The 27,311-nt window shown below is 42.6% G+C and overlaps 1 protein-coding gene across 2 annotated transcripts; it reads left to right on the forward strand.

Annotated features, from left to right (window-relative positions):
• The first annotated feature begins 217 nt into the window (after nt 1-217).
• bspry (B-box and SPRY domain containing) lies at nt 218-27,072 on the forward strand. Of its 2 annotated transcripts, XM_084325341.1 has the most exons (6): nt 218-676; nt 4,024-4,122; nt 7,338-7,568; nt 8,513-8,538; nt 18,520-18,647; nt 25,745-27,072. In XM_084325341.1, the coding sequence occupies exons 1-6, from the start codon at nt 281-283 to the stop codon at nt 26,278-26,280; spliced, it is 1,416 nt and encodes a 471-aa protein (XP_084181467.1). In that variant the 5' UTR covers nt 218-280; the 3' UTR covers nt 26,281-27,072. The 2 variants fall into 2 exon arrangements, with proteins under 2 accessions (XP_084181467.1, XP_084181468.1); XM_084325342.1 differs by lacking the exon at nt 4,024-4,122.
• Nucleotides 27,073-27,311: the final 239 nt, after the last annotated feature.

The following is a 27,311-nucleotide window of genomic DNA, read 5'->3' on the forward strand; positions in this document are numbered from 1 at the left end:
AGGGGTAATGGAGTATATAGGCCTAATTATGAAAATAAAAGTTTGAGAACCTTTTATACCCTTCTGGATACAACTGCCGACCATAAAAACGTTGTCATTGACACTCAATGTTGTTATATCTGCCAGACTTGCTTTTCAGCTCTGACCTCTATGTCCGTGTAACTTCCGTGTTCATTGGCTTACCTGTGTTACACCTGTGTTATATGCCCATAGAGGTGCGGCTCCGAATACACCTGTCGCGTCCTCCTTATAGTTGTTGGCTCTTTAGTAGGCTACCATCATGAATACAGAGCTGGAGACGTGTGATTTAACGTGTGTGTCGGACGACTTAGACACCGGAGAAGAGAGTAAAGACATTCTGGACATCAGCGATATGGATTCAGATGAACAACCCATTTTTTCCGCGTTGACCGGTCGTTTACAACTGAACGAGACTCCATTGGGCAAAGACATCTCGGCGAGTTCCAGTAAAGTTGCCGCCACATCAGTCGCGACCACCTCCGACACAGAATCAGGAATATTCTCCGGCGAATCGGAACTATGCGTGGAACATGAGTCGGAACTTGACTGGTTTTGCGGCTCTGAACAGAAACTTATTTGCTCTCATTGCGCCATAGTGGGCTCATGCCAGGGACACACTGTGACACCACTGGCCACTAGAGTGACCGTAGTAAGGGTGAGTAGGCTACTCGTGGACTAAGTCCAAATAATTTAAGTTGTTGTGTGGAGTAATTATATCATCGCGTCCTCTTTTTGAAGTTGTACTATGACTTAGTTTTGGTACCATATTGGTCGTGAGACTCTGGAATGTTTATTTATGGAAAATCAAATCAAATCAAGCTTTGCCATAGGCTACTGCGTCTGCAAGGGGATAGTTTCTAGTTATTTCTCTATTTGAGATATTTTGAATAGGCTACTTTTCATCCACAACCATTCAAAGGCAATGAATGAAAACTTTATTTAACAGATTGCAGAATGGGTACAATACAGTACGGCTCAATACACACAATTGTTAAGGGGTTGCAGACCAGAGAAAGACGTTTGTCTTGTTTACATCAGGGTCCCCCATTTTCAATTCATAGTGGCAACACTTGAATGTTTACTCCACAACGCTTATATAACACCTGCATTTAGTGCCTTTAGAAAAAGTGACTGCACATTTAGCCTACAAATCATGTGATGAGTCCATAAAAGGGATGTTTTTTTTATATACTGTATATGACCACCAGTGATGTCATCGGGACATAGCTCTTTTATAGCTCAATGAAATTATATGTGGTAGCAGTATAAGACAAGGTATTGTCATGTTTTACATCTACATAATTTCACGGAGCTGTAATTAACACAACACAAGGATTCAGCACTGGTGGCCATATTATTCAAACTAATTTACTCCCAATAACTGTGAAACTAAATGAATGTGTGCAAAACTGTTTTTGGATATGTGTAAGTGTGGTGTGCAAAATAAATCATTATTCTTTTGGTGCCCCTTTAAGCTATCAGGTGGTATAATAAAAGGGCAGTCATGAGATCAAGCTAGAGAGTGTGGAAAGTATGGTGTTGAAAGTTTGCATGCAGCTGGGAGCGTGTGCGTCACTCACCATAGAATACCTTATTGGGTGTGCCACACTTTACCTTCCCCCGTCTCATAGGCTTTTCCCAAATGTATTCCCCGCCATGGAATGTGAGGAGACCGGATTTTCAAGATGAGGATTATAATGAAACTACTGTACATGGTTTTTGTTTTGTTTTCCATAGCCTGCAGCATCAGATTATACTCCTGTTAAACCTGTAACCATATGGATTATGACATTGGTCTCCCATGTGAGAAACCAAACATACCAGTCAGTCAAGGGAATATTCCTGGCTGAAAGAGATATTTAGGCATACTCTCAGGACGGACTGTTCTAGGAGACAATGAGGTAAAAACCAACGTGTAAGACATGAGAAGACATTCATTTGAGTAAATGTCAGTATGTGATAGGACAGAGCAGTATATGATGAAGGGAGACATTTTAGAATGTAATTTGGTGTGTGTACATAGGCTACATTTACATTTAGTCATTTAGCTGACGCTTTTATCCAAAGCGACTTACAAGTTCTGTACGACAAGTCATCAGGAAGGGCACAACTCTATCAGCTGAGTAACAAGCCACTCAACATTCGCATGTTCTAGAATCATCTAGATTAGAAGGTAGGACCCAAAAGCAGGAGGAACACAAGGTGAAACACAAAGTGTCTAATGAAGGTAAAGTAAAAAAAAGAAATCCACAAAAATACTAAGGAGTAGAGGCAATAACACAACATGAACTTAAGTCAAACAACAAACACTTGCCAGAAGACAGGGTCTGGAAGACACTACACATAGTATTGAGACAAGAGGAACATAATACAAGAGGACTAGACCTAGACAAGAGGAACGTAATACATGACTAAACAGGGAAACATAAAAACACTAAACCAGAAAACATGATACATGGAAATGACAAAACTAGACCGCAGGGACCAATAATGGAAGAGATAGAGAGAGGGAGAAGGGGGAAGAGAGAGAGAGGAGAGCAAGAGACAGAACATAGAAAGAGAGAGGAGAGCAAGAGACAGAACATAGAAAGAGAGAGGAGAGCAAGAGACAGAACATAGAGAGAGAGGAGAGCAAGAGACAGAACATAGAGAGAGGAGAGCAAGAGACAGAACATAGAGAGAGAGGAGAGCAAGAGACAGAACATAGAAATAGAGAGGAGAGCAAGAGACATAACATAGAGAGAGGAGAGCAAGAGACAGAACATAGAAAGAGAGAGGAGAGCAAGAGACAGAACATAGAGAGAGGAGAGCAAGAGACAGAACATAGAAAGAGAGAGGAGAGCAAGAGACAGAACATAGAGAGAGGAGAGCAAGATACAGAACATAGAGAGAGAGAAGAGCAAGAGACAGAACATAGAGAGAGGAGAGCAAGATACAGAACATAGAGAGAGAGGAGAGCAAGAGACAGAACATAGAGAGAGAGGAGAGCAAGAGACAGAACATAGAGAGAGAGGAGAGCAAGAGACAGAACATAGAGAGAGAGGAGAGCAAGAGACAGAACATAGAGAGAGGAGAGCAAGAGACAGAACATAGAGAGAGAGGAGAGCAAGATACAGAACAGAGAGAGAGGAGAGCAAGAGACAGAACATAGAGAGAGGAGAGCAAGAGACAGAACATAGAGAGAGGAGAGCAAGATACAGAACATAGAGAGAGAGGAGAGCAAGAGACAGAACATAGAGAGAGGAGAGCAAGAGACAGCACATAGAGAGAGAGGAGAGCAAGATACAGAACATAGAGAGAGGACATAACATATATATATATATACAGTATATATAGAGAGAGAGTGAACAGGGGAATAAATGTCCACGGCAAAGCAGGGGAGAAAGGGAGAGGCAGTCCATGGCAGGAGAGCAGGAGGGGCAGAGAGAGGGGCAAACCATGACAAAACTGTTAATGACTGTACCACAACAACATGTGTATTTGGTTGCTACAGCTGTCAGAGGGGTGTTACCTTTGTCTGTACAAACATTCACAACACAATTGATGCTTGAATGGTTTAATTTTACTTGAGATGTATTTGTAAATATTCCAAAACCCTGATACCATTTTTGTCATTGTGGATCAGAGAAAAGTGCATATTCTTTTTAGCTAGGTTGTCCATTGACCTGTATATCGTTATGGAACAAGACTTCTTAGACAAACTGGCCAAGCATCAGCCGTTGGATATGACTGTAGGCTAATGGTCCTGATATTTGGCTGCCTTGGACACATCCATAGAATTGCAGTTAGTGGCTTGAGGACTGCTGGCCTGTCATGTCGGTGGGCCAGGCAGCTCTCTGTAATGAGTAACCAGGCAGTGTGATAGAGATGGTGTTTTCTGTCCTCAAAAGCATATGGAACTTGTTGATATTCTAATCCTATGTTTATGTGATAATGATCTGTGGATTCAAGTAAAGTACCAGCATTTAAAATGTGGTGTGTGTGTGTGTGTGTCCTCGACAGAACAAGCTGGTGGACGTGTGTGAGAAGATGCAGCAGCAGGCCCTGAGGATCGAACGGTTTATCAACCAGACCCTTTCAGCCAAAGAGCGAGCGGTCCAGGTGAGAGCTGCATCTGTGTCTGGTAGCTCACACAGCCCTGCTGGTAGCTCACACAGCCCTGCCCCATCTGTGTCTGGTAGCTCACACAGCCCTGCTGGTAGCTCACACAGCCCTGCTGGTAGCTCACACAGCCCTGCCCCATCTGTGTCTGGTAGCTCACACAGCCTGCCCCATCTGTGTCTGGTAGCTCACACAGCCCTGCTGGTAGCTCACACAGCCTGCCCCATCTGTGTCTGGTAGCTCACACAGCCCTGCTGGTAGCTCACACAGCCCTGCCCCATCTGTGTCTGGTAGCTCACACAGCCCTGCTGGTAGCTCACACAGCCCTGCCCCACCTGTGTCTGGTAGCTCACACAGCCCTGCTGGTAGCTCACACAGCCCTGCTGGTAGCTCACACAGCCCTGCTGGTAGCTCACACAGCTCTGCTGGTAGCTCACACAGCTCTGCTGGTAGCTCACACAGCCCTGCCCCAGCTGTGTCTGGTAGCTCACATAGCCCTGCCCCAGCCGGGGTTTCAAACTGTGTTTTAACCTTTTAGTTGAACCACCAACCCTGGTTCTAATCTGTAGGACGACAACCCTGGTTATAAATGTAGGAGGATAACCCTGGTTATAATCTGTAGGACAACAACCCTGGTTGTAATCTGTAGGAGGACAACCCTGGTTGTAATCTGTAGGAGGACAACCCTGGTTGTAATTTGTAGGACGACAACCCTGGTTCTAATCTGTAGGACGACAACCCTGGTTCTAATCTGTAGGACGACAACCCTGGTTCTAATCTGTAAAACGACAACCCTGCTTCTATTCTGTAGGACGACAACCCTGGTTCTAATCTGTAGGATGACAACCCTGGTTCTAATCTGTAGGACAACAACCCTGGTTCTAATCTGTAGGTGGTGGTGGCAGGCTCGGGGGGGGGGGGGGGGGGGCAGTTTGCGAGCAGTGGGAAGGACTGCATGCCTGCAAGACAAGAAACATTGTTGATGTTATTGTATCAATTTGGGTAATCTATTTGTGCACGACCACCACAAATTATTCTATGTATGGAATCACCTACATAGTCAAGCATAGACAGAACCCGGCCTGGCGAGGGCGGGGCTGGGGGAACTCACGCTGCGACCTCCTGGGCCTAGAGTTCCCCCTCTGACAACCTTTTTTAGATACAGGGAACCCTGCTCCAACGACAGATACAACACCAGGCTCACCAAACACAGACGCAGAACGTGTGGTGTGGGAGCCGCTTGACAGCACAGCATTCTCACAGGCAGACCCAGGCCTAGCTAGCAACTGGGTCCCCATGAGAAGCGAAACGTGGGGACGCTTGCGCTTCACAGGAAGCACGCGGCCCGCAGCCAAAAGGAACAAATCAGAGCCCTGTGTCCCATAGCGTAGCGGGGGGGGAGTAACCGGAGAGCGTGCTAGACACAGCTAGACGGCGACGTTTTATTAAGGGCGTGCTCATCTAATGTAGCCGATCCCTCGCTGTCGGCCTTGTGATCACCTGTTTTCTTTGTGCCCAGGGTATCTCAGGCGGGGGAAACATGGCTGCCGGTCGGGGGCCTCGCCGTGCTCTCACCTCTGGCTGCGTGGTGTGGGGCGGTGTGGGGCCCAGGTCAAATACCGCCCGCACCCCTGCGGACAGACCAAAAAGTCCCTCTGCGGAGAGGGGAGCCCTGAGGAGGGGAAGTCTTCTCTCCTCCTCAAGGGGAGACTGTTCCAACCAAAGATGCCTGTGAACAAGTGTTGATAGCATCCTAGCCCTCCCTGCGGTTATAGCTTGCGGCTGGGTCAAAAGCTGTATAACCTCAAAAACATGCGCAATGTTTTTGACGTCGGCTGGCCCTAAGGCCCCACCACCCGACACCATTTTGGACAGAAAAGCAGCCAAATGAGCAATGTTATTGGTTGCTGCTAAATTCCATCCCGCGGCGATATAAGCTTCATCAGCCCACTCAGCCACCGGACGGGCCGACTCGCCCTCTGGCGTCGGCTTCCGGGTGGGATACCGTTCAACCATGCCAGGGCAAAGGACCGATGCTACCTGGCCCTCTAAGCACGGCACACCTGCCTTGCGCCCTGTCGTCAGCCCATCCACCCGTATAAAGGGTAAATAAGCCTCAGCAAAACCCCCCACATTAGACACCGATTGACCTTCAGCAATGAAACGGTTAAGAGGAGGGAAGAGTGGCGACAACCCTGCCGGGGTACATGGGGAACGGCATCCCAACATTGTAGCATTAGCATTAGCTGCGCACTCTAGGATACCTGGAAAAACACCCAAAAGAGAGTCATGACGACCATGTTTTCCCAAATATCCCGCCCCGCGCCAATACATCACTCGGTCGTCTCACGAGACAACAAGCAGTATTACCCATGCTAGTATCTATGCCTGATAGTGCCCTACCTGTGCACGACTTAGCTCGACTGCTAACCGTCGCGCGACGTCCCTCGGTCCGCTGTCACAAGACGAGGAAAACCCAGGACAGGACCGCTGCGCTGTTAGGATGTGCCGAGAAGGTTCCGGGGGCTGGTGAACTTCTGGCGAATACCCAACATTGTGTAATTTCTCCCTACGTTTCATAACAACCAGTTTCACGAAGTGCACTGCTACTTCCGTGTTTGGAAACGAAGTGAGGAAGGGTGAGGCGTGACCACTTCCGCCGTCATATAGGGACGCATGGGGGTGGCGCAGTCACGTGCAAGTGGTTGCATTTGTTTTTGTTTCGTGTGCACGCTAGGTGCGAGGAGATAAGAGGTTATCTCAGTAGCAGAGCGAGACGCGAGGCCAGTTGAAATGTAACAGGTGGACCGTTACAAGTATGACCCAAGCAAGAGGTACAAACAACCACTTGAGACTGCTGTGTTTTTATAAACCAGTCTCTGTAGTCAAGTTTCTGTTGACCTGGGTTTATTGTGAGCAATATCACATGAAAAACACTGATATGTCTGATAGGAACGGTAACTATTGAAGACCTCTTCTAGAGACTGACAAAACATTATTCTGCACAACAAACATTAGTCTGCACAACAAGGGGTGGCTTTTTCTTTGATTTTTTCAGTTACTGTGAAATGCTACATTTTGAAAATAAAAAATAATGAATGATAATTGATCTTGATGAATTGTAAATAATATCACTTTTTTGCGTCGGATGACAGAAACATCAAAACTCACTGCCGTGCCCATGTTCCTCCTCTCCTGTCTCTCTGTCTGCGCAGGTGGAGGCTAGCCGCGCCAGGGAGCGGGTGGTGGCCCAGATCAGTGTGGTGCGGGAGGCCCTGGAGGAGGAGGAGCAGCGTCTTCTGGAGGAGGTGCAGAGGGAGGAGGAGAGAGTGGAGCAGTGCCTCCTCACCCAGAGAGCACACTGGAGCCGTGCCCTGACCAACCTCTCCCAGACACGCTCCCGCCTGGTGCACACCCTCACACACACACCAGACACACAGCTAGCGGTGAGAGTGGGGAAATATGCTGATTATGGGGATTAAAGGATAAGTCCGGTGTAATACATTTTCTTTCTTATTGTCAACATAGCCTATGTGTTGTAACCAAAAGCTACAATGGATTTATTCTATTCTCAATACTCTCTCCTACCCTCTGTTCACGGGTCTGTTGGAACATTATTATAAAATTATTATTAAAGGCTGGAACATTATTTGGATTTTAAAACAATAAAGCCACAACAATATATCATCGCTGGCGGAAGAAAACCTCGTAACTCCAAAAACCCAACTTTTCAGGAGATGAAAAAAACACAGATTTGAGGGCGAATAGAGTTACGAGGTTTAGACAGATGATCGGTTTAATGCTTTCCCATTGTTTAAACTTTGTAAAACCACACACATATGGAGGAGTTGATTTATATTAAAAAAAAATTTAGTTACAAGGTTTTCTTACGCCAGCGACGATATGTAAAATACTTAACAGATGTTAACTTTATCTCAATTAAAAGCATATTATGGTTCATATATAAATAAAAGTGCTATTTGTTTTTTTGTGATAAAATGTGATGTCTGTAAAAAAGATAGTCCATTTTAATCAAGACATACATTGAATAAATCATGTTTATCTTGTAAAATATAAATGAAACAAGTGGAGGCAGACAGCCTATAGAGGTTGCTGTTTGAGAGCATTGCAGAATGACACCCATTTCAAGAATTCATCTTTAATATTTAAAATAATAATGATAATAATAATTATTATTATTATTATTTAAAATAAATAAATACATACATATAAATATAGGTCATTACATCAAAGATTGAAATCTTGCAAGCATTGAAATAGAAGATTGTGATATACAGTAGAATGTGTAAGTTTTTCTTACTTTCACTTTTAATGAAATGCACATGTTCCTGAAGTTAGTAATCATCTTGTCTTCTGTCCTGTCTTTCAGACAGCCGGCCAGGAAATAGCGGAAAGGTAATTGTTCTTTTCTTTGTATCATATTACTGTTCTCTGAAGAAAACCTAGACGCCAATGTTTTTTTTAAATTACACAATGGGTTGTTCTAGGGCCATGATACTTACTCTGCACAATAATAATAATAATAATAATAATAATAATAATAATAATAATAATAATAATAATAATAATAATAATAATAATAATAATAATAATAATAATAATAATAATAATAATAATAATAATAATAATAATGATGATGATGATAATAATAGTAGTAGCAGTAATAATAATAATAATAATAATAATAATAATAATAATAATAATAATAATAATAATAATAATAATAATAATAATAATAATAATAATAATAATAATAATAATAATAATAATAATAATAATAATAACAATAATAATAACGATAATAATAATAATAATGATAATAATAATAATAATAATAATAATAATTAATAATAATAATAATAATAATAATAATAATAATAATAATAATAATAATAATAATAATAATAATAATAATAATAATAATAATAATAATAATAATAATAATAATAATAATAATAATAATAATAATAATAATAATAATAATAATAAAGATAATGGAAATGACCACAATTTAAGTTACAAGGTTTCCTTGGTGACTGCACTAATATGCTTCTGAAAACTGAAAACTGCTCCTCCTGAAAGCTCTTTTTTGATAATCCAATTGATGTCTTTTCAGTTGGATTATTTGAAGTCCTTTCCCCTATCTCTGGAATACACTAACCACCATTTCCTTTTAAATTAAAAAATGTTAAAGGAAATTTTCTTCATCACGTCAATCTCTCTTGGTCAAGAGTCACGTGAGCTCCCCTGCTCACCTGTGAGAGTCTCTTTTTTAAAGCTCAAAGTCAACAATGCCTGCCTTACCCAGACAGCCAATCATATACCTTATCATGTTACTACTACCGGCTACATTGATCAGTTTAATCATGGGAAATTCTACATTACCACGGCAACCCTAGCACCAGTGGTGCGTTATTGAAATCATCTGTGGTTGCACGCACCACGTGCACGCGCGCTCCCGGCGCGTGCGCGCGCTCCCAGCGCGTGCGCGCGCTCCCGCGAATGCGCATTTAATGTCCCCTCGCTTGAGCACAGACTAAAGACAGTGCCTAATTGCCTCTACGAATGGAATGTAACACATGTCTTCACAACAAGTTAGGTGTGAATGTATCTGAGAACGTATTTAACTTTGATTGCCTAAGGTTAAATTCATGATATACCATCCGTTGCCAGCTCTATTTGTCTATGGAGAAGTTCCCCTTCTTTGCAGGGCTATAACTTTTTAAATTCTATTGCTAGATTGCCATTATTAGGGCCCATTCAATGTCCTATATGTATTGTTCAGGGTGTATGAACGTTAAACTTTTTCATTCACATATTCATACTAAAATATGATCTAAAGTATAAGTATGTTTTCATCTCTTTCTGCAGCTTTCTCCAGAACGTGATTTATAGCCCCAAATGCATTATATTGATGATCAAATACAGTTTGGTAGCGATCGGTGCCAGATGAAAAATTTCAAATGGACGTGCTTCTAGAAGTTTCTACGTATCATCTGATGATGACCTGATGGGCGGGGGATCGTTTATAATTCCGTGGGCAACGTTATACCATTCATCTAATGTGGGTCAAATGTTCATCATAGCAGTTAGTGTCGAACACGGTAATACTACACGCTAAAACTCACCCCAGTCTCCGCGGGCCGTTGGGCGATCAGCGTGGGGTAGACAGTTTTCCATTATGGGATGTCGAAATACCCGGTCCATTTCCAGGTTGTATAATAGTATATACGTCCAAATCATGTTGTTTATCGAGTTATTGGTAACGGATCACTATCCATTGTGTCACGCTCGAGTCCCGGGACCTATAGCGAGTGATCGGACCGAATTTGGATGAGCACCAGTTTCCGTTTCCGGTTTGGGCGATCCGCCGATCGGCCACCAGATGGCGCTCTTGAACCGTTGGAGAGTTGAGAGGGGATCAACAGTAGATCTCAAGTCTCCGGGGGAGAAATATGATTGCGATCACAGATTTTTGAAATATTGATCTCAATGACGTGTTACGTTACGGCGTCATTGGCAGAATTAGCATGGCGGGGAATGACGAGTTGAGGCGTCCTTGGCGATTAAAGTGTTAAGGTGACCAAGGAGGCAGATGCAAAGGTGAAGGTGTCAGCCATGCGTAGTCAGGAACTGGGGTTGAAGGGGATGATTTTCGAGTCCCGGGAACTATAGCGAGTGCCCGGAAGTAATATGGGTGATTACCACTTCATCCACATGACTTCCTGTTTGGCGCTTCTGCCGATCGGCCACCAGATGGCGCTCTTGAACCGCTAGAGGATTGAGAGGAGCTCAGAACTGTGTGTGAAGGCTGCAGAGGGGAAATATGATTCCGATCACAGATTTTTGAAATATTGATATTAAAGACGAGTTAGGGCGTCCTCGGCAACTTTTGCATGGCTAGGAAAGACGCCTAAACACGTTTTCGGCACTTAAAGTGTTAACACACCTGACGACCGGCGCTATTGATATGCAAATAGCGAGTACTTATCTGGGGTTGCACAGAGTGCAACCCCGTCCCATGAAGAACGCATGCCTGCCTAGCACACAACTGACGGAACAAAAACTACAGTGAAATGTAGTTCCTGGGACTAAAAGTTCTTATTACAAACCCCATCTGGCCAAACTGAAAACAACATACTGTATCTTGAAAAGTAATAGCTGGATTGCCATGAATTTTGTGATGCACATTCATGACCCCAAGAGGAAGAAATCTATTGATTTTGGTGAACCCATGACCTTTCCTCTAGCACACCCACCAGGCTAAGCCTTCCGTTTTCAAATTAGTGCATCTCCAGACAGGTTAGTCATACTGTACAGACAGGGAGAATTTGGGAAAGCACGGATAATGAGATGGACGTAGATATTAATATTATTAAAGCTACCTGTTGGCAAGGACGCGGGAACTAGGGGTGCGGCAGGGGCTGCAGCACCCCCTGCTGGCGGGGAGTGTAACTGCAACTGCAAGGTTGTTTTGGCTTTATTTATTCCATTGTAACCGAGGCTACTCAATGTCACAGAGCGGAGCGGCACTGCAGATTTACCCTACTCTTGGAATGCATTGCCAGATCGTCATAGGGGCGCTGTCTCGATAATGCAGTGTTGTTAACAGCGTGTAGCCGACGCATGAACCGGTTGGGATTCGAATAGACGCGGCCTGGAAGCGTCAACGCGGAACTGGAAATCCGTTGGTAAAAAAAATATACTCAGCCTGGAAGTTTTGGGACGCTGAATTCGCAGTAAAGGAATATATCTGCGGTTTCCCTGGCGTGAACAAGCCAGCAGAACTATCCAAGCCCCCAGGAGGGTGGTCGAAGACCTTTTGCATGTCGGCGATCATGTATGCAGGGAACGAATTGCAGAGGGAGGGCGCCACGCAACAGGTGGGGTAAGCTGGGCTGTGATGTGTGCATCAAAACGATTACATGTTTGTCTCGCACGCTCCGCAGAGCTGAGCGTGAGAGTGCGGTCTCTAGTGAACGAGAGTGTTGGTTTACCAGAGTGGTAAACCTATGACGTTATTTTTTTTTTTTTTAAACTTAATTTTTTTGCGTTTATCGCTTTTTCTGGTCAAGCACGACCGACAGAAACAGGTTGAATGGGATGTAGAGTAGGGGAAGACACTTGAGAAAATACGGCGGGTCCGGGAATCGAACTCGTGTACCCCAGATCCGTGACGAGCACGGTTGTCCCCGACGCAGAAATAGCGCCGAGGTACGCGGTGAGCTACGGGAGCTCCCCTATGACGTTATTATTATATCACTTATCTCAGCACCCCCTCATAAGTCATAACACGTTTCACGTTTCAGACCCTGTTGAACTATCGCTCTAGCCTCTGACTCAGTATCCATCTGCAGAACGTCAGCCCCAGCACTCTCAGGCCCCACGCACGCTGAATGTGAATCTGATTTGACCAAAGCAGAGTATACACACAGACAGTGGAGCTGTTTGCAGATAGCGAGCATTTTGACTTGTTGCATGGTGGCGATGTCTCGCAGACAATACAACTACAAGTATAATTATATAATATATATATTTTATTAAAAAAAAATTATATAAAAAAAAAAAAAAAAGTAATCAAAAACGATCAATATCTGAGCACCCCCACTTCCCGCGGACTTCCCGCGGCCCTGCCTGTTGGACTGCTCTGTCTCTTAGTTTGGACCCACGGAAATATTAGAAATCATATTTTGAAAGTTCTGCGTCAAAAGAGATATTGTTATACACTAATAGCAGAGATTTAGAGTGTTTTCTCGTATCTTGGCTGCTCCATGATAAGCAAGGTCTCCTGCATTTTCAAAAGCCTAGAGAAAGCTTGTCTTAAGCTTGTTTTAAATCATCATCATCATGAGTTATGGATGTGTAATTAATTATATTTATCGCGTGCATGTGCACGTCTTTTGGAGACCTATTTCAGAACCAACCCGAGATACACAGCACGCTCCCCAAGTATGCTTAAACCTTTTCTGCTCTATAAAGCTGATTTTGTTTTCAGAACATCACGCACATATTAGATTAGATTAAACTGTATTGTCAGAGAACAACAAAATCTTATGGGCAGCCTACATATTAGTCTACATCATAGGTGTCAAACTCATGGCCCGCGGGCCAAATGTGGCCCGCCACGTCATTTGATCTGGAAATTATTATTATTTTTTTTTATTTTTTATTTTTTTTAAACATTAATCTTGGGTTAAAAATAGCGGCGTTAAAAGAATTGTGGGTTAATGTGTTAATAAAGCTTTAACTTTGATAGCCTTAGTTATTACACATTCTTACACATACATGTATGTTGAACATCTGAGGTATTGATGAAGTAACAAAGGAAAAAAGCCAAAAGCACTTACTCCTCAGACATTCTTTGACAATTTTACAGCCCAAAATACTAAAAAGATCCAGGCGGAATAGGTAACAAAGGGTTGAAGAAATATTGTCTGAACTGCGCCGCCCCACCTGCTGTTAAATCAGAGAAGAAGAAAATAAAACGTTTTAGTTTTTTGTTTTATAGCCCTATAAATAATATAAACATGTTTAAAATGAATAATATTTACTCATTTTAAGTATGTTTGTATTTCCAATGCACAATATAACGTTATTATCTAAAATAAAAAAACACTCGTTTTCCTGAGCAGGAAGTGACGTTTTTTTTATTTTTTTTATTTTTTCGTATTTCTCGGCCCGGGCTAGACGCGATAGCGCTCTGAGTGCGCGTCACAGTTTGATCGCTGTATCTGTCACAGCCAATCAGTGCATAACGCGTTGTGCGTTGAAATATGACTATTATGTTGGAATCCGGGCGCGATTTGAAGCGGTCTAGCCAGTAGCGCCAAGAATTTCTGTAGCCGCATTTCGCGGAGACGCTCTCTGATTGGCCGACGCCAGTATTTTTTTCCGTAGCAGAATTTCACAGAGACGATCTCTGATTGGCCGAATCCAATTTCTAATGTTCCAATTCTAGCTTATTCCTAGGTTGGTCCGTTGGTGAGAGATAGTTGTGTTGTTGTGTTGTTGTGAGATGCAGGCAGCAGAGCGTGCCGTGACTGCAAGTTCTTTAGACTGTTAAGCTTAGGCACTCTTTCAAAGTTGGTTAAGGTTAGAGTTTGTCTTAGAGCATGGCGATAGAACGCCAGGTAGTTTGCAGTCTGTTCGAGCGGAAATGGACAAAGGAATGAAGTACTTGTGTTGTGTGGTGCTTCTGCTAACAAGCTAACACTTGGCTAACAAGCTATATGGCGGATGCAGTCTGGACACAGTGGACAGTGGTCTGGAATACATCAACAGTGGATTATACACTACTTTATCAAGGCAAGCCCTCCTGCCCTGGACGTGTCAACTAAACAGTGAGTCTCTCTCTCTCTCGCTTTTGGATTGAAAATACGTGGATTATGGCTTGTTCAATATCGTCTATGTTTGAATGAATGAATGAATGAGAACTTTATTAACAGATTGCAGAATGGGTACAATACAGTACGGCTCAATACACACAATTGTTAAGGGGATGCAGACCAGAGAAAGACGTTTGTCTTGTTTACATCAGGGTCCCAGATTTTCGATTCATATCGATAGTTTAATAGCTAGCCTTGGCTCGTTTAACAATATGCAAAATATGTGTACAGCCCTGTACTCATACTGAAGTTATTCTTGGTATATAATAGGTCTGATTGTGTAACGAATCGATTCCACGTCGCGCTGTGTGTGAGAGAGAGAAGGAGAGAGGGAGAGATCTGCGTGTGTTTGGAGACGGAGCGAGTTTTGTTTCTAACTTTTCTATTTATATATTGTGTTTCAAGTTGTGAATTAGACTATACTTTATTTGACTGGTTGTGTGTTGTTGTAGTAACAGCTGAGCGACTCGTTCATAAGAGCCGATTCATTGCCGTGAGCGTGAGTCGAATCGCTCACGTCTTGCCATGAATCGGTTGCGTGGTACTGTACATGTTTGCAAAATGTTTGGTATAGCGCCCCTAGTGGCGAAGCATCCACGAGCCGCCACTGCTGAACTGTCAGATGCAAACTGGCTGTGTGACATAACCGAGCATCTCGCTCAATTGAATAAGAAGCTGTAGGGACACAAACAAGTCCCACCCAAAACTTTACCAATATAGTTGTGAACTGAGACAACCCTTATTTTGTTATTTTTGAGTACAGTTCAGTTGTGTGTTCATGCAGACACATAATAGCAATTTCATTACGAATTGAAAATGGGGGACCCTGATGAAAACAAGTCGAAAGTCTTTCTCTGGTCTGCATCCCCTTAACAATTGTGTGTATTGAGCTGTACTGTACCCATTCTGCAATCTGTTAATTAAAGTTAATTAAACTATCTTCCATTAGTTGGATGTATGGCCTCTGCAAGGTTGTGTGCAGCCATTTGTTTTTGTAACATCTGCTACATCTGTCCCACGTGTTCTTTGCAGCTCACAGTTGTTAGTTCTGCCGCTCTTGACTGTGACAAAAAGGTTTTGAACAAACTTAATGTCATAGTTTGTATTTGATGATATTCTTCTTTGTTATTTACTTGAATGGTTTGATCATTGATTGATGGAGTAATATGGGGTTCTGATAAACTAAAAGTATTTGTTAAAATAACATAAGCTAACATATATTTTTACATCTATGCAAATGCATATGCAATATGTATAACTTGAATAAGTAATAAATACAGAAACAACATGTTTAACAATATGTAAATGAGTAGCTACATTTATTTTACATTACATTAACATTTATACGGTTTTTGGCCCTTTGAGGGCAACCATAATGCTGATGTGGCCCTCTGTGAAAATGAGTTTGACACCCCTGGTCTACAGGCTGCATACAAAGAACACACCTGATTTAGCAGGGGAGGGAAGGTGAGGTGTGTGCAAAGGCCTGCTGTTCTACACTCTTAACAAAAAGGGTTCTAAATAGCACTAAAAGTGGTTATTTGGCTCGTAATCATCTACAGGCTGGTAAAAAGATTAATTAATTAATTAAATAGCCAAAATAAAATGATGTATACTATTATGTACTATTATACTATTTATACATTATACAAATAATTATATATCTAGGTACCATTGTTGTAAATATTTATTTCAGTTTCTGATTGTTCAATGTCCCCCAGTTAACAGTTCATAAAACTTAGTTTAGTTAAAAATAAAAAATAAAGAGAGAGAACACAAGTACAGATGACAAGTACGATATGAGGAGGTAGAAATATATATTCTGTTAGGGTTTGGAACCGACCTCAAGCGCAACGGCACAGAGAGAGTTGTTTCAGAGTTAGCCAAAGCAAGGGCGTATTTATTCTCAGAGTCACAAGGTTGAATTAAGTTGAGCAACAGAACAAACGGGGAATCTGGCATGTGAAGATTGTTGCGGCTCTGCAGATTCTCCCAGTAGGTGGTGGTGAGGAATTAGCTTGTGACGTCTGAAGCCGCTCTGCAGATCCTCCCAGCTTTCACTCCAGGTGGAAACGGAGAGAGAGAGAGAAATCCGAGTTAGCCCAGCGCACAACAGAAACAGAGAGGTGACTGATCCAAATAAATATCCAAGTGACTTGATCTTCGGTGTGAGACACACAGTTAGCAGAGTCCAGAGAAAAAACAATACGGTAATCCAAAGTGTAAATCCAACACAAAAAATAGGTGAGAACAGTATAACAAAAACGGGATCTCTTCGGTGTTTCACAAACACACAAAAAACTAGTGATCCAAAAAGAACTGTTTCCAAAAACTCACCAGAGCGCAACGCGTAAAGCGGGCAGATAAACGAGGCGCAGCTTCGTACGGGGAATCAGGTTCTCCACAGGGATTACTTCACGAAAGTCCTGGGGAGCAACAGACAGGGAACAGCGACGGGAAAGACAGGCAAATGCAGGAGTATATTCAAAACGATCCAACATCGATATTAGGGGGATCAGGGTATATAAAGCCACAGGGCGCTGATGACAAGCTGTGACAGCTGCGGGATGAAATTGATCATTGCTCCAGAAGCGTGTGGTGGGGAGAGCACCAATCAACACGGCACCTTACAGGAACGGAGCGTGTGGCGGGGAATGCAATTAATCAACAAAATACCTTAAAGGAACGGAGCGTGTGGGTGGGGAGCGGACCAAACCTCACATATTCATAATTAATTATATGCCAATGTTAAATGAATTTGATATTTGAAGGCACAACAATTGCATTTCCAATGGATATTGAAAAGAAAAATACATTTGCTGGATTTAACATGACTTCCTTTAATCTAATGTTAATTTCTTAATTTGATTATAGCTGTTCCCATCTTGTATTGTACAATAATTGTTAAATAAGTTAAAAAAAAAACGATCAAAAAATAAATAAAAACACCCTGTGTATACCACACCTACTTCCGGTCTTCTATCCGAATACAGATACAGATAGTTTTGTTGGTTGAACAGATACAGATACAGATAATGACTTCTCCGCACACCCCTAATAGGCTACAGTAGTTGTGAGAGTCCTTTTAGGCGACTGGTTTCAGGAGAAGGGCCAAGCAGTTAGCAGAGTATTGTTTAGTATCTGCTGTCATTGGCAGCTGCACAGTGTGGAGGACACGTTGCTTTCTGTGCCCTGAAGCGAATGCTGTATGTTATTGTGCTGTCTGCCTAATTATGTTGTATGCTTCAACCTGGTTGTCAGTTGACCTATCTCAAACCCTGCCCCCTTTTCTTGATCCTCCAATCACAACTGTTGCTTTCCTGGAGGATCCAGAAAAGAGGTTGGGGTTTGAGATTGAGCACATAATTGGTATCTAGTATCTGAAGAAGAAGTCTTTATTTGTCATGCAGATTAACACACACACATGCGATGGGCGACCCGCAGATTAACACACACACATGCGATGGGCGACCCACAGGAACACACACACACACACACACACACACACACACACACACACACACACACTGAGTCACTGAATGAAATGTTCTCTGCACTTTCCTTCCCGTCGTCCTTCCCCCCAAGGGCAGCCGGGAGCAGACAAGGGCTACAGCGTGCACAGGGACCAATTCGAGTGCTCCTGTCTGTCTTCGTCAAGGACACGCAATCTGTGCATGTTTTTCCATTGGGTTTTATCTTATCGGGAGGGGAAACCCTTGCGAGCACGGGGAGAACATGCAAACTCCACACAGAAAGGCCCGGGAGATACCCCACCTGGGTAACTGGCAATGAAACATGGCAACCTGGTCCCCAAGCGGGAATCAAACCCAGGACCTTCTAGCTGGGAGGCGACAGTGTTAACCACTACACCACGTGCCGCCCATCTGCCTGCACTTAAGAATGTTTATGTCCTTTGGCTGTCATTTGCAAGACATAAATGTTGTGTGATGTAATGTGTGTGTGTGTGTGTGTGTGTGTGTGTGTGTGCCAGGGTGGAGGAGGCAGAAGGGGTAGGGGAGCCCTGTGACACGGCCCAGCTCAACTTGAATGCAGGCTGCAGTGACAGCAGGCTGCTGAGAGGCCTGTGGGCCAGTGCCATACTGCTGGGACCTACTGGTGGTTAGTAGGCTTCCTCTGACTTCTAATTATACTCATAATGTTTTCAACAATGGTTTCCACGTGCATATTTTGGGGAATTTAGATTTTACATTTTAATTACTCCTCCTATTGCCTTAGGACCACACAGTGTCATTCTCACCTGGCATCAGAATGCGTCTCCACGTGCGTCTCTCTCTCTCTCGAGTGACCACTTTTTATCGGATCTTGCTACTACTAATGGCGCATGCAAATTAGATAATGTACTGCTATGCTGTGTTTCAATTACAATTTACAATGTTACTGTGAAATCCCTTTAATTTCCAAATGATTCCAGACTGTGAGAATGCAGGAGCATCACACTAAAAAACCTGCTGGCCAGTTAGGATTTTCATTATAACGTTACGCACTGCTCGTCTTGATTCCTCTCTCTCTCTCTCTCTCTCTCTCTCTCTCTCTCTCTCTCTCTCTCTCTCTCTCTCTCTCTCTCTCTCTCTCTCTCTCTCTCTCTCTCTCTCTCTCTCTCTCTCTCTCTCTCTCTCTCTCTCTCTCTCTCTCTCTCTCTCTCTCTCTCTCTCTCTCTCATATCAATTACCTTCACGTTTGAAATTAATAAGGAGACGAGATGATCCCTTCACAACAGTTCCATTATACATGCATATATGGGGGCGGGCTATACTCGTTCCATATTGTGGATATTAGCAGACACTTCACCTGCATTCTGCATGAATTTAGCTCTCTGTCCACCGAATAGAAGCACACTATCCCGGGAATCCAGCGAAAATGTACTTGCTTTTAAGGCATAACTTCAACTACATTCAGTAAGCAGCTGCAGGACTAAATGAGAAATATACATAAAGCTATGGGTTCTCAACCTGACAGCTTTGTTTGGTGTTATATTGATAATCATTACGGCAAAAGAACACCAGTTATTAATCGACATTAGAAAACCTAATATAAGCCATAGCCCTACCAGAATTCAGGGGTGAAAAAAAGGTTGTAGCCTATATTTATATAGACCTAAAACAGCATATTTTCGCTTGTCTGTAATTTATATCAGTGATATCCCTCCCATATATGATGAGGCATAAAATCAATCTTTGGGGGAAAGGATTGATGAGACACTGGAATATTACTCCAGGTCGGGAAATCTTTAACCAATTAAAACAACTGCCTGCAGAGCAACAATTTGGATAGGAAAGGGCTTTAATTAGACTAATAATTGTTCTGTTGATGCTTGTGATTATGAGAAAGCATGAGGCTGCTGAAGGGGCGTGGCGAGCCCACGTTATAATAGACGAGAGGATGAGAACATAAAAACTCTATTTTACTTTGGATTCATTCAACATGATTTTTCTTTTATAAACTGGCAGCCCTAGTCTTAATTCAGATATTGTGGATAAAGCCAGCTTGCACAAAAGGAGGTGCAAGAAAAAGGAGGAAGAAAAGGAGAGTAGATACTTTCACCTTTCAGCATAGAATTACGACTCCAGAAGACATGACACAGTTGACTAGGCGGTCCTTTAATGTGGCGCAGGACATTTGTGTTCACATTGCTAACAGAATGTGGCCAATACGCGACCCTGACCACCTCCCAACAGTGGTGTGCACAGATAGGGCCGAAGGTCAAGCCACTGCCCTTTTGTACCAAGTGCCCCCCCCCCCCCCCCTCTGTCTTCATACTTTGGGCGTTAACATCCATTAAACACAAAAATAAACTCTACAAACATTATCTTAAGAATCCTAGTATAAATAATAGAAATAAATACAATCTATATAGAAATAAGCTCACTCATTTAATAAGGAAAAGCAAATGTGATCATTACTGTATACTGATCAGGTAATAAGGATAAGGATAAGGATAACTTTTATTGATCCCTCACGGGGAAATTCAAGTGACATACACATACAGCTAATCGTCTCATTAAACAATCATCATATCACAATCGTTACATTTTTACAGTAACAACGGCACAACATAAATTCAAACAGGCATGTACATTTTGTTGACACATGTCGATTACAGTATGTCTGAGACACCGTATGCGATTGTCGGCTGCATCAACACCGGGGTGTCGTTGCGCCAGGCTGGAGGCAGGGAGGAGAGATTGTCCAGAAACCACCGTGCAGCACCGGAAGGGGAGGGGATTATGACTCTGACTACAATGCCGTCAGCTGGGGGATAGGACTTTAGTCTTCTTAGGCTCCCCCCTCCAGCACACATACTAATCGGCTGCCGTCACCAACACGTGGGATAGGCGCCGGGCGTACACGCGGGAGGGGGGATTGGGTATGGAATTGGGGGTGGGGGGGGCCGCTTGCCACTCTTATCTCCCAGAGGGCCTTCGACTCCAGCAGCTCCCTGGTTCGACCTTGGTCCAGGAATTTGTTTTGGCTGACTGACTGGCAACATTTCTCCCAGCCACGTCACTTTAAATTTGATTTAGAGTGAAATATAACTCTATTGATTTGAGTGGAGTGATTTTTTTATTTTTTTATCTCTCTTTCTCCGATTTTTCTCTGTTTTCTCCCCGTCCCAATTTAGTCGTTGTGCCAATTTCCCCCCCCCTCCCCTACCTGGTTGTTGTGCGCATGTTCTCCTACTGGTCGGTACAAGGGAACCCTGAAGTATCTGCACGCTTCCTCCGACACGTGCGGCGACAGCCAGTGGCTCTCTTCTCACCTGGCAGCGAGGGCTCTCATTGGTGAAGTGTAATGCATGGGAGGTCACGCTGCCTTCCTCAAGTCCTGCCTCCGCTGAGCAAGCGCCCAGACCTGACCTGTAGGCGTCGCTGTCCACAACGCCAGTTTCCCACCCACAGCTTCCCTCCCCCTAACCCAGCCAAACAAGTTAGTATAGCGATCAGCCCAAGCCAAGGTAATGCTGACTCCGGGGAGTGGAGTGAGTTTTAACAACTCCGTCCAAATGACTGAATGCATTAGTCCAAGTGTCCAAGTGTCGTAATCAGTTCATTTTGGTAGGTCCTGTGCGCGGTAAACAGATCCAAAATCTTCTTATTGCAGTCCAAAAGCTTCGATAATCCAAAAATGACCACGTCTTCAAGTTGGTAGCCCGATTAGATGTCCCAAGAGGCAGAGAGGGTTAGCCTTATTATAATAGGCCCCAAGATACAGTATGTGTCATATTACAATCCAGAAAGGTGCTCAGAGGGGTAACTCCACAAAGGGTTGAATAAGGTGGTCTTTGGAGAGGGTGTCTGACTGGAACTAAGAATAAGACAGTGGGTCTCATTCCCGAACGGATTTACGACCAAACATTTCCTCTTAGGCAGATTTCTGCCAATTTAAGACATATTAGGGCTGGTAGCGCGATTCCCCAAATTTTCCTGAGATCAGATTTGAGCGTGGCTGAGAGCAGATTTAAGAGTGCTGAGGAGCACACTTATGATTCATTGGGTCTCATTCCCGAAAATTTTTCAAAGATATATTCTGGAAGACTTATCTTGGAACCACTGAGACATAATCTATGACAAGTACACTCTGAGTCCTGAACGTGCTGGTCATATGTCTTAAGTGGCTGAAAAGGTCGCACAAATTATATTATCTGATATCTGCTTGGAGAATGGCATTCTGTCTTAAACTCGAAAGCGCGTTTCCGTTCAGCTCATTTGCATACAAAACAACGCCTCCATAGCTCCTTATAAGGCAACTGGTGACGCAGCTGTGTGAAATGGAATGGCGGAAGTGCTTTGCGAGTCTTGCGAACCGCGTGATTACGAAACCTAGCGTCAGTCAGTGCCAATCAGAGAGCGTCTCCGAGAAATGCGGCTAGGTTTCGTAATCACGCTTGCGCCCATCAAAACTAGATTCGATTAATGTATTGGCATCATATACAGCTCGCGGTACACACCTGCCGCAGCGCGCGCGCACACACACACGCGCGCGCGCAGTACTGTATATGAATGAATTAATGACATATAATATATATAGCCTACGGCGGGCGTAATGAATGAACGCAGTATGGCTTATTATTCCATAATTAAGCCTATAGGCTACTGTTCATTCGTAGGCGCACACAAGACTTGTTATGGAATATTAATGCAGTCTATTTCCACCGATTAGCTTTAGTTCTTATTTATTTATCCACTGTCATTTCAGTGTTGGTGTATATATAGGCTATATAGTGTATTTCAATATAAGTTTAATTGATTAATGATATATTCGAAGGAATGCAGGTTTATAGCTATATCAACCCCCTCCAATGTACCAAGTATGGTTTTGTCAATATTCCAATGTACAGTTTTGCTTGTACAGTGTAAGTCTATCCCCCACCCACCCCTCCTACCCAACCTCCTCCAACAGTTTCTACGTCAAATGTACTCTCTTCTCTGGACTCTTTTTGTATCACAAACAGTAGCCTACTGTATTTGCAAATCTGGTATGTCATAAATGTATAGATGTAGCAGTACTGTCTATCTGTGTCGTGTGTGTCATATATGTTATGATGAATTGAAAATGGGGGACCCTGATGTAAACAAGACGAAATTCTTTCTCTGGTCTGCATCCCCTTATGTAATTGAGCTGTACTGTACTGTACCCATTCTGCAATCTGTTAATAAAGTTTTCAATCAATCAATCAATCAATCAAACAAAGGTCTGTCCCATTGTATACCAATCAATGGGATACATTGCATGTTGACCTGCATTCTTTCAAATGTATATAATTAATCATTAAAACAGATGTGTAACAAATAAGAAATACAAATTCCACAGAAGGCATTCAATTATTATTATTTTCAATCATTTCACAATAATTGCATAATTGTGTTTGAATATCTGAGTAATTAAAGTAATTATACATTTGTCCAAAATAGCTGGTTCAGATATGGTTAAGCAGCTGCCCTGTGATCAGATGAATCCATATTATTTATTTTTCCGACATCAAATGCGTAATTTCTTATCGTACAAATATTGTCATATTTATTTTAATTATGATTAAGTAATTAATTCCAAGGAGGCCTGTAGCGTTGACGTGAAGGAATCACTATGAGAACACAGTCTGTCAAGTTATAATAACATTTTAAATTAGTCAATCAATCATGAGATTTGATCATGGGCTGAGAGCATATTTAAGTGTTCAGCACTCTTAAATCTGCTCTCAGCCACGATCAAATAAGATCTCAGGAAAGTTTGGGGACTCCCACTCCCAGCCCTAATATGTCTTAAATGGGCCGAAATCTGGCTAAGACGAAATATTTTGTCGTAACTTCGTTCGGGAATGAGACCCATTGACTAATTGAACATTTTATTAACTTGACAGACTGTGTTCTCATAGTGATTCCTTCATGTCAACGCTACAGGCCTCCTTGGAATTAATTATGACAATATTTGTACGATAAGAAATTACACATTTGATGTCGGAAAAATAAATAATATGGATTCATCTGATCACAGGGCAGCTGGATTAACCATATCTGAACCAGCTATTTTGGACAAATGTATAATTACTTTAATTACTCAGATATTCAAACATAATTATGCAATTATTGTGAAATGATTGAAAATAATAATTATTTAATGCCTTCTGTGGAATTTGTATTGCTTATCTGTTTTAATGATTAATTATATACAATTGAAAGAATGCAGGTCAACATGCAATATATCCCATTGATTGGTATACAATGGGACAGGCCTTTGTTTGATATAGCTATAAACCTGCATTCCTTCGAATATATCATTAATCAATTAAACTTATATTGAAATACACTATATAGCCTATACACCAACACTGAAATGACAGTGGATAAATAAATAAGAACTAAAGCTAATCGTGTGGAAATAGACTGCATTAATATTCCATAAGTCTTGTGTGCGCCAGTATAGCCTACGTGTCTAATGAATGAACAGTTTATAGGCTTATATTATTCTAATAATTACTTGTTTCATTAGGATTTAGTAGATACTATATATATGCTCTGCCCTACGTACAGTATAAGTACAGTCTGTACTTACACTGTACGTAGGGCAGAGCATATAGTATCTACTAAATCCTAATGAAACAAGTCATTAATGGAATAATAAGCCTATACTGCATTCATTCATTACGCGCGTAGGCTATACAGTACTGCGCGCGAATGTGTGTGTGTTTGTGTGTGTGCGCTCGCGCTGCGGCAGGTGCCCGAGCTGTACTATATATGATGACAATACAATTAATCTAATCTAATTTCGATGGGTCGCAAAACGCTTCCGCATCCATTTTCCCATGGCTGCATCATTAGTTGCCTTATAAGGAGCTCTGGAGGCGTTGTTTTGTATGCAAATGACCTGAACGGGGACGCGCCTTCATGTTTCAGACTGGTGCCATTCCCCAACGCAGATATCACAGGTGCGAACGTTTGAGACACTTAAGACATATTACCAGCGTGTTGAGGACTCAGAGTGAACTTGTCATTGATTCTGTCTCAGTCGGTTCCAAGATAAGTCTTCCAAGAGAACTCTTTGGAAAATATTGGGGAATGAGACCCAGTGTTATTGTCAAACAGATAAAAAAGCCTTTATTAAGAGCTAAAATGTTTTGGCCAAAGCAGACCTTCTTAAGGGCCTGAATAGAAACAAAGTTTGACTGAAATATGTCTGTGTCTTGATGGTTCCATGATGAACTAACAAAGACTTTTTATCTGTTCCATGATGAACTAACAAATACTTTTTATCTGTTCCATGATGAACTAACAAAGACTTTTCATCTGTTCCATGATGAACTAACAAAGACTTTTCATCTGTTCCATGATGAACTAACAAAGACTTTTCATCTGTTCCATGATGAACTAACAGAGACTTTTCATCTGTTCCATGATGAACTAACAAAGACTTTTCATCTGTTCCATGATGAACTAACAAAGACTTTTCATCTGTTCCATGATGGACTAACAAAGACTTTTCATCTGTTCCATGATGAACTAACAAAGACTTTTCATCTGTTCCATGATGAACTAACAAAGACCTTTTAGTGCTTTGGACTATTTAGTCTTACTCTATTTGATATGTCCAAGATAGTTTGAAGACGTTAGACTAAAGACATTTCAAGACATCTGGAAACATGATATGACAGCTGATTATGGTTATATAATAACCGGAAATATCCAATCATCTTCTTTCCTCAGCGTACAGTCCGGTGAACCTGACGTTCGACGAGCGCACTGTGAGCCCCCTGCTCTCCCTCTCCGATGACCTCTGCACTCTCACCTTCCTCCCCAAGAAGCCACGCCAGTCCCCGCTCTACAACCCGGCCCGATTCGACAGCTGGCCCAACGCGCTGGGCTCCCAGGCCATCTTCTCCGGCACCCACTGCTGGGTGATGGACGTGGGCCAGAGCGGGGCCTTCAAGGTCGGGGTCTGCTACGCCAGCGTGGAGCGCAAGGGGTCCGGGAACGAGGCGCGGCTGGGCTACAACAGCCGGTCCTGGGTGCTGTCCCACTATGACGGCGACTTCTCCTTCTGCCACGCGGGGAAGAATGTCCCCCTGCAGGTGGCGAGGAGGCCCAGGAGTGTAGGAGTCCTGCTGGATTGGCCGAGCCAGACGCTGCTGTTCTACGAGCCGGACTCCAGTGCCGTGCTGTACTACGTCACGCACCCCTTCAACGCGCCACTGCTGCCTGCGTGTGCCGTAGCAGACCGCAGTGTCACCCTACTGCACTGATCTGTGTTTATCATCTGTTAAAACCATTTGCTTTCCTTGCATTCTATGCAATCTTGAAGTTGCCAGTTTTTTTTATTCTGTTTGTAGTATTTGACCCTGAAGACTAGTTGTTGTTTGTAGCTAATGGTCTCATAGATTTCTGTATTAGTCTGTTGATCAAATTATACAGTCGTCTTGTCAATTTACTGACAATTATAAAGTTGGCTATTTATGTCTTGTATTGTTTTTAACCAGTTCAATCAGTTAAATGAAGCTTTCCAAAGAATGCCACTATATGGATTGCAAAACAATTTTAGCTTGTAGATTGTAGCTACAATTTTGTTAAGTCACAATGTATATTCAACTCTAAGAGTACATTTAAAACCAGCGTTTTTAAAACTAGTGTGAACATGGGTCCAATGTTTCAAATGTACTCTTGTAGAGTCAAATATACACTGTGAATAGTGTAGAGTTACTTTATGAAAGGAATGTAAATTACACTGGTTGATCCAGGAATGTTTTGCTAGTACAGCAAAAAAAATATCTACTTTGACATACATTTTGTATAATAGTGTTACTGTAAATGATCTGCATTCATAGTGCTTTTATCCAAAGTGCTTTATAACATGCCTCACATTCACTCACAAATTCACGGCAGAGGCAACCATGCAAGGCGCCAACCTGCTCATCAGGAGCAGTAAGGGTTAAGGACATGGGAGGAGCCGGGAACCTTCAGATTACCAGACGACCGCTCTACCCCCTGAGTCACTTTCGCCACTTGTATCTTCTGTCCTCAAGTGAATAAATGGCAATTTGATGAGGATCAGATCTGATTATGCAGTTTGTTTCCTTGACTATACAAAGTAGTTTTATTATGACTATGTAGAATAAATTATTTTTGTCTGGCAGACATGCAAACACACAACCCAGTCTCTTTAGAATAGCAGGGTACATTTCCTCATTGAAATCATTAGGGACCTACGTCAGGCACTATGCAGGCAAGATAAGACATTTGGACTGAGCCACCATGGAATTTAAATAGCAGGTATTTG

The sequence above is a fragment of the Notolepis coatsorum genome, assembly GCF_963971535.1.
Source record: "Notolepis coatsorum genome assembly, chromosome: 11".
NCBI classification, from domain to species: Eukaryota; Metazoa; Chordata; class Actinopteri; order Aulopiformes; family Paralepididae; genus Notolepis; species Notolepis coatsorum.

Excerpts from the sequence above, each read along its gene's own strand:
- bspry (XM_084325341.1), top strand. The coding sequence starts at position 281 with ATGAATACAGAGCTGGAGACGTGTGATTTAACGTGTGTGTCGGACGAC. Across the intron at positions 7,569-8,512 it reads CACCAGACACACAGCTAGCG|ACAGCCGGCCAGGAAATAGC; the intron begins GTGAGAGTGGGG and ends CCTGTCTTTCAG. Across the intron at positions 18,648-25,744 it reads ACTGCTGGGACCTACTGGTG|CGTACAGTCCGGTGAACCTG; the intron begins GTTAGTAGGCTT and ends TTCTTTCCTCAG.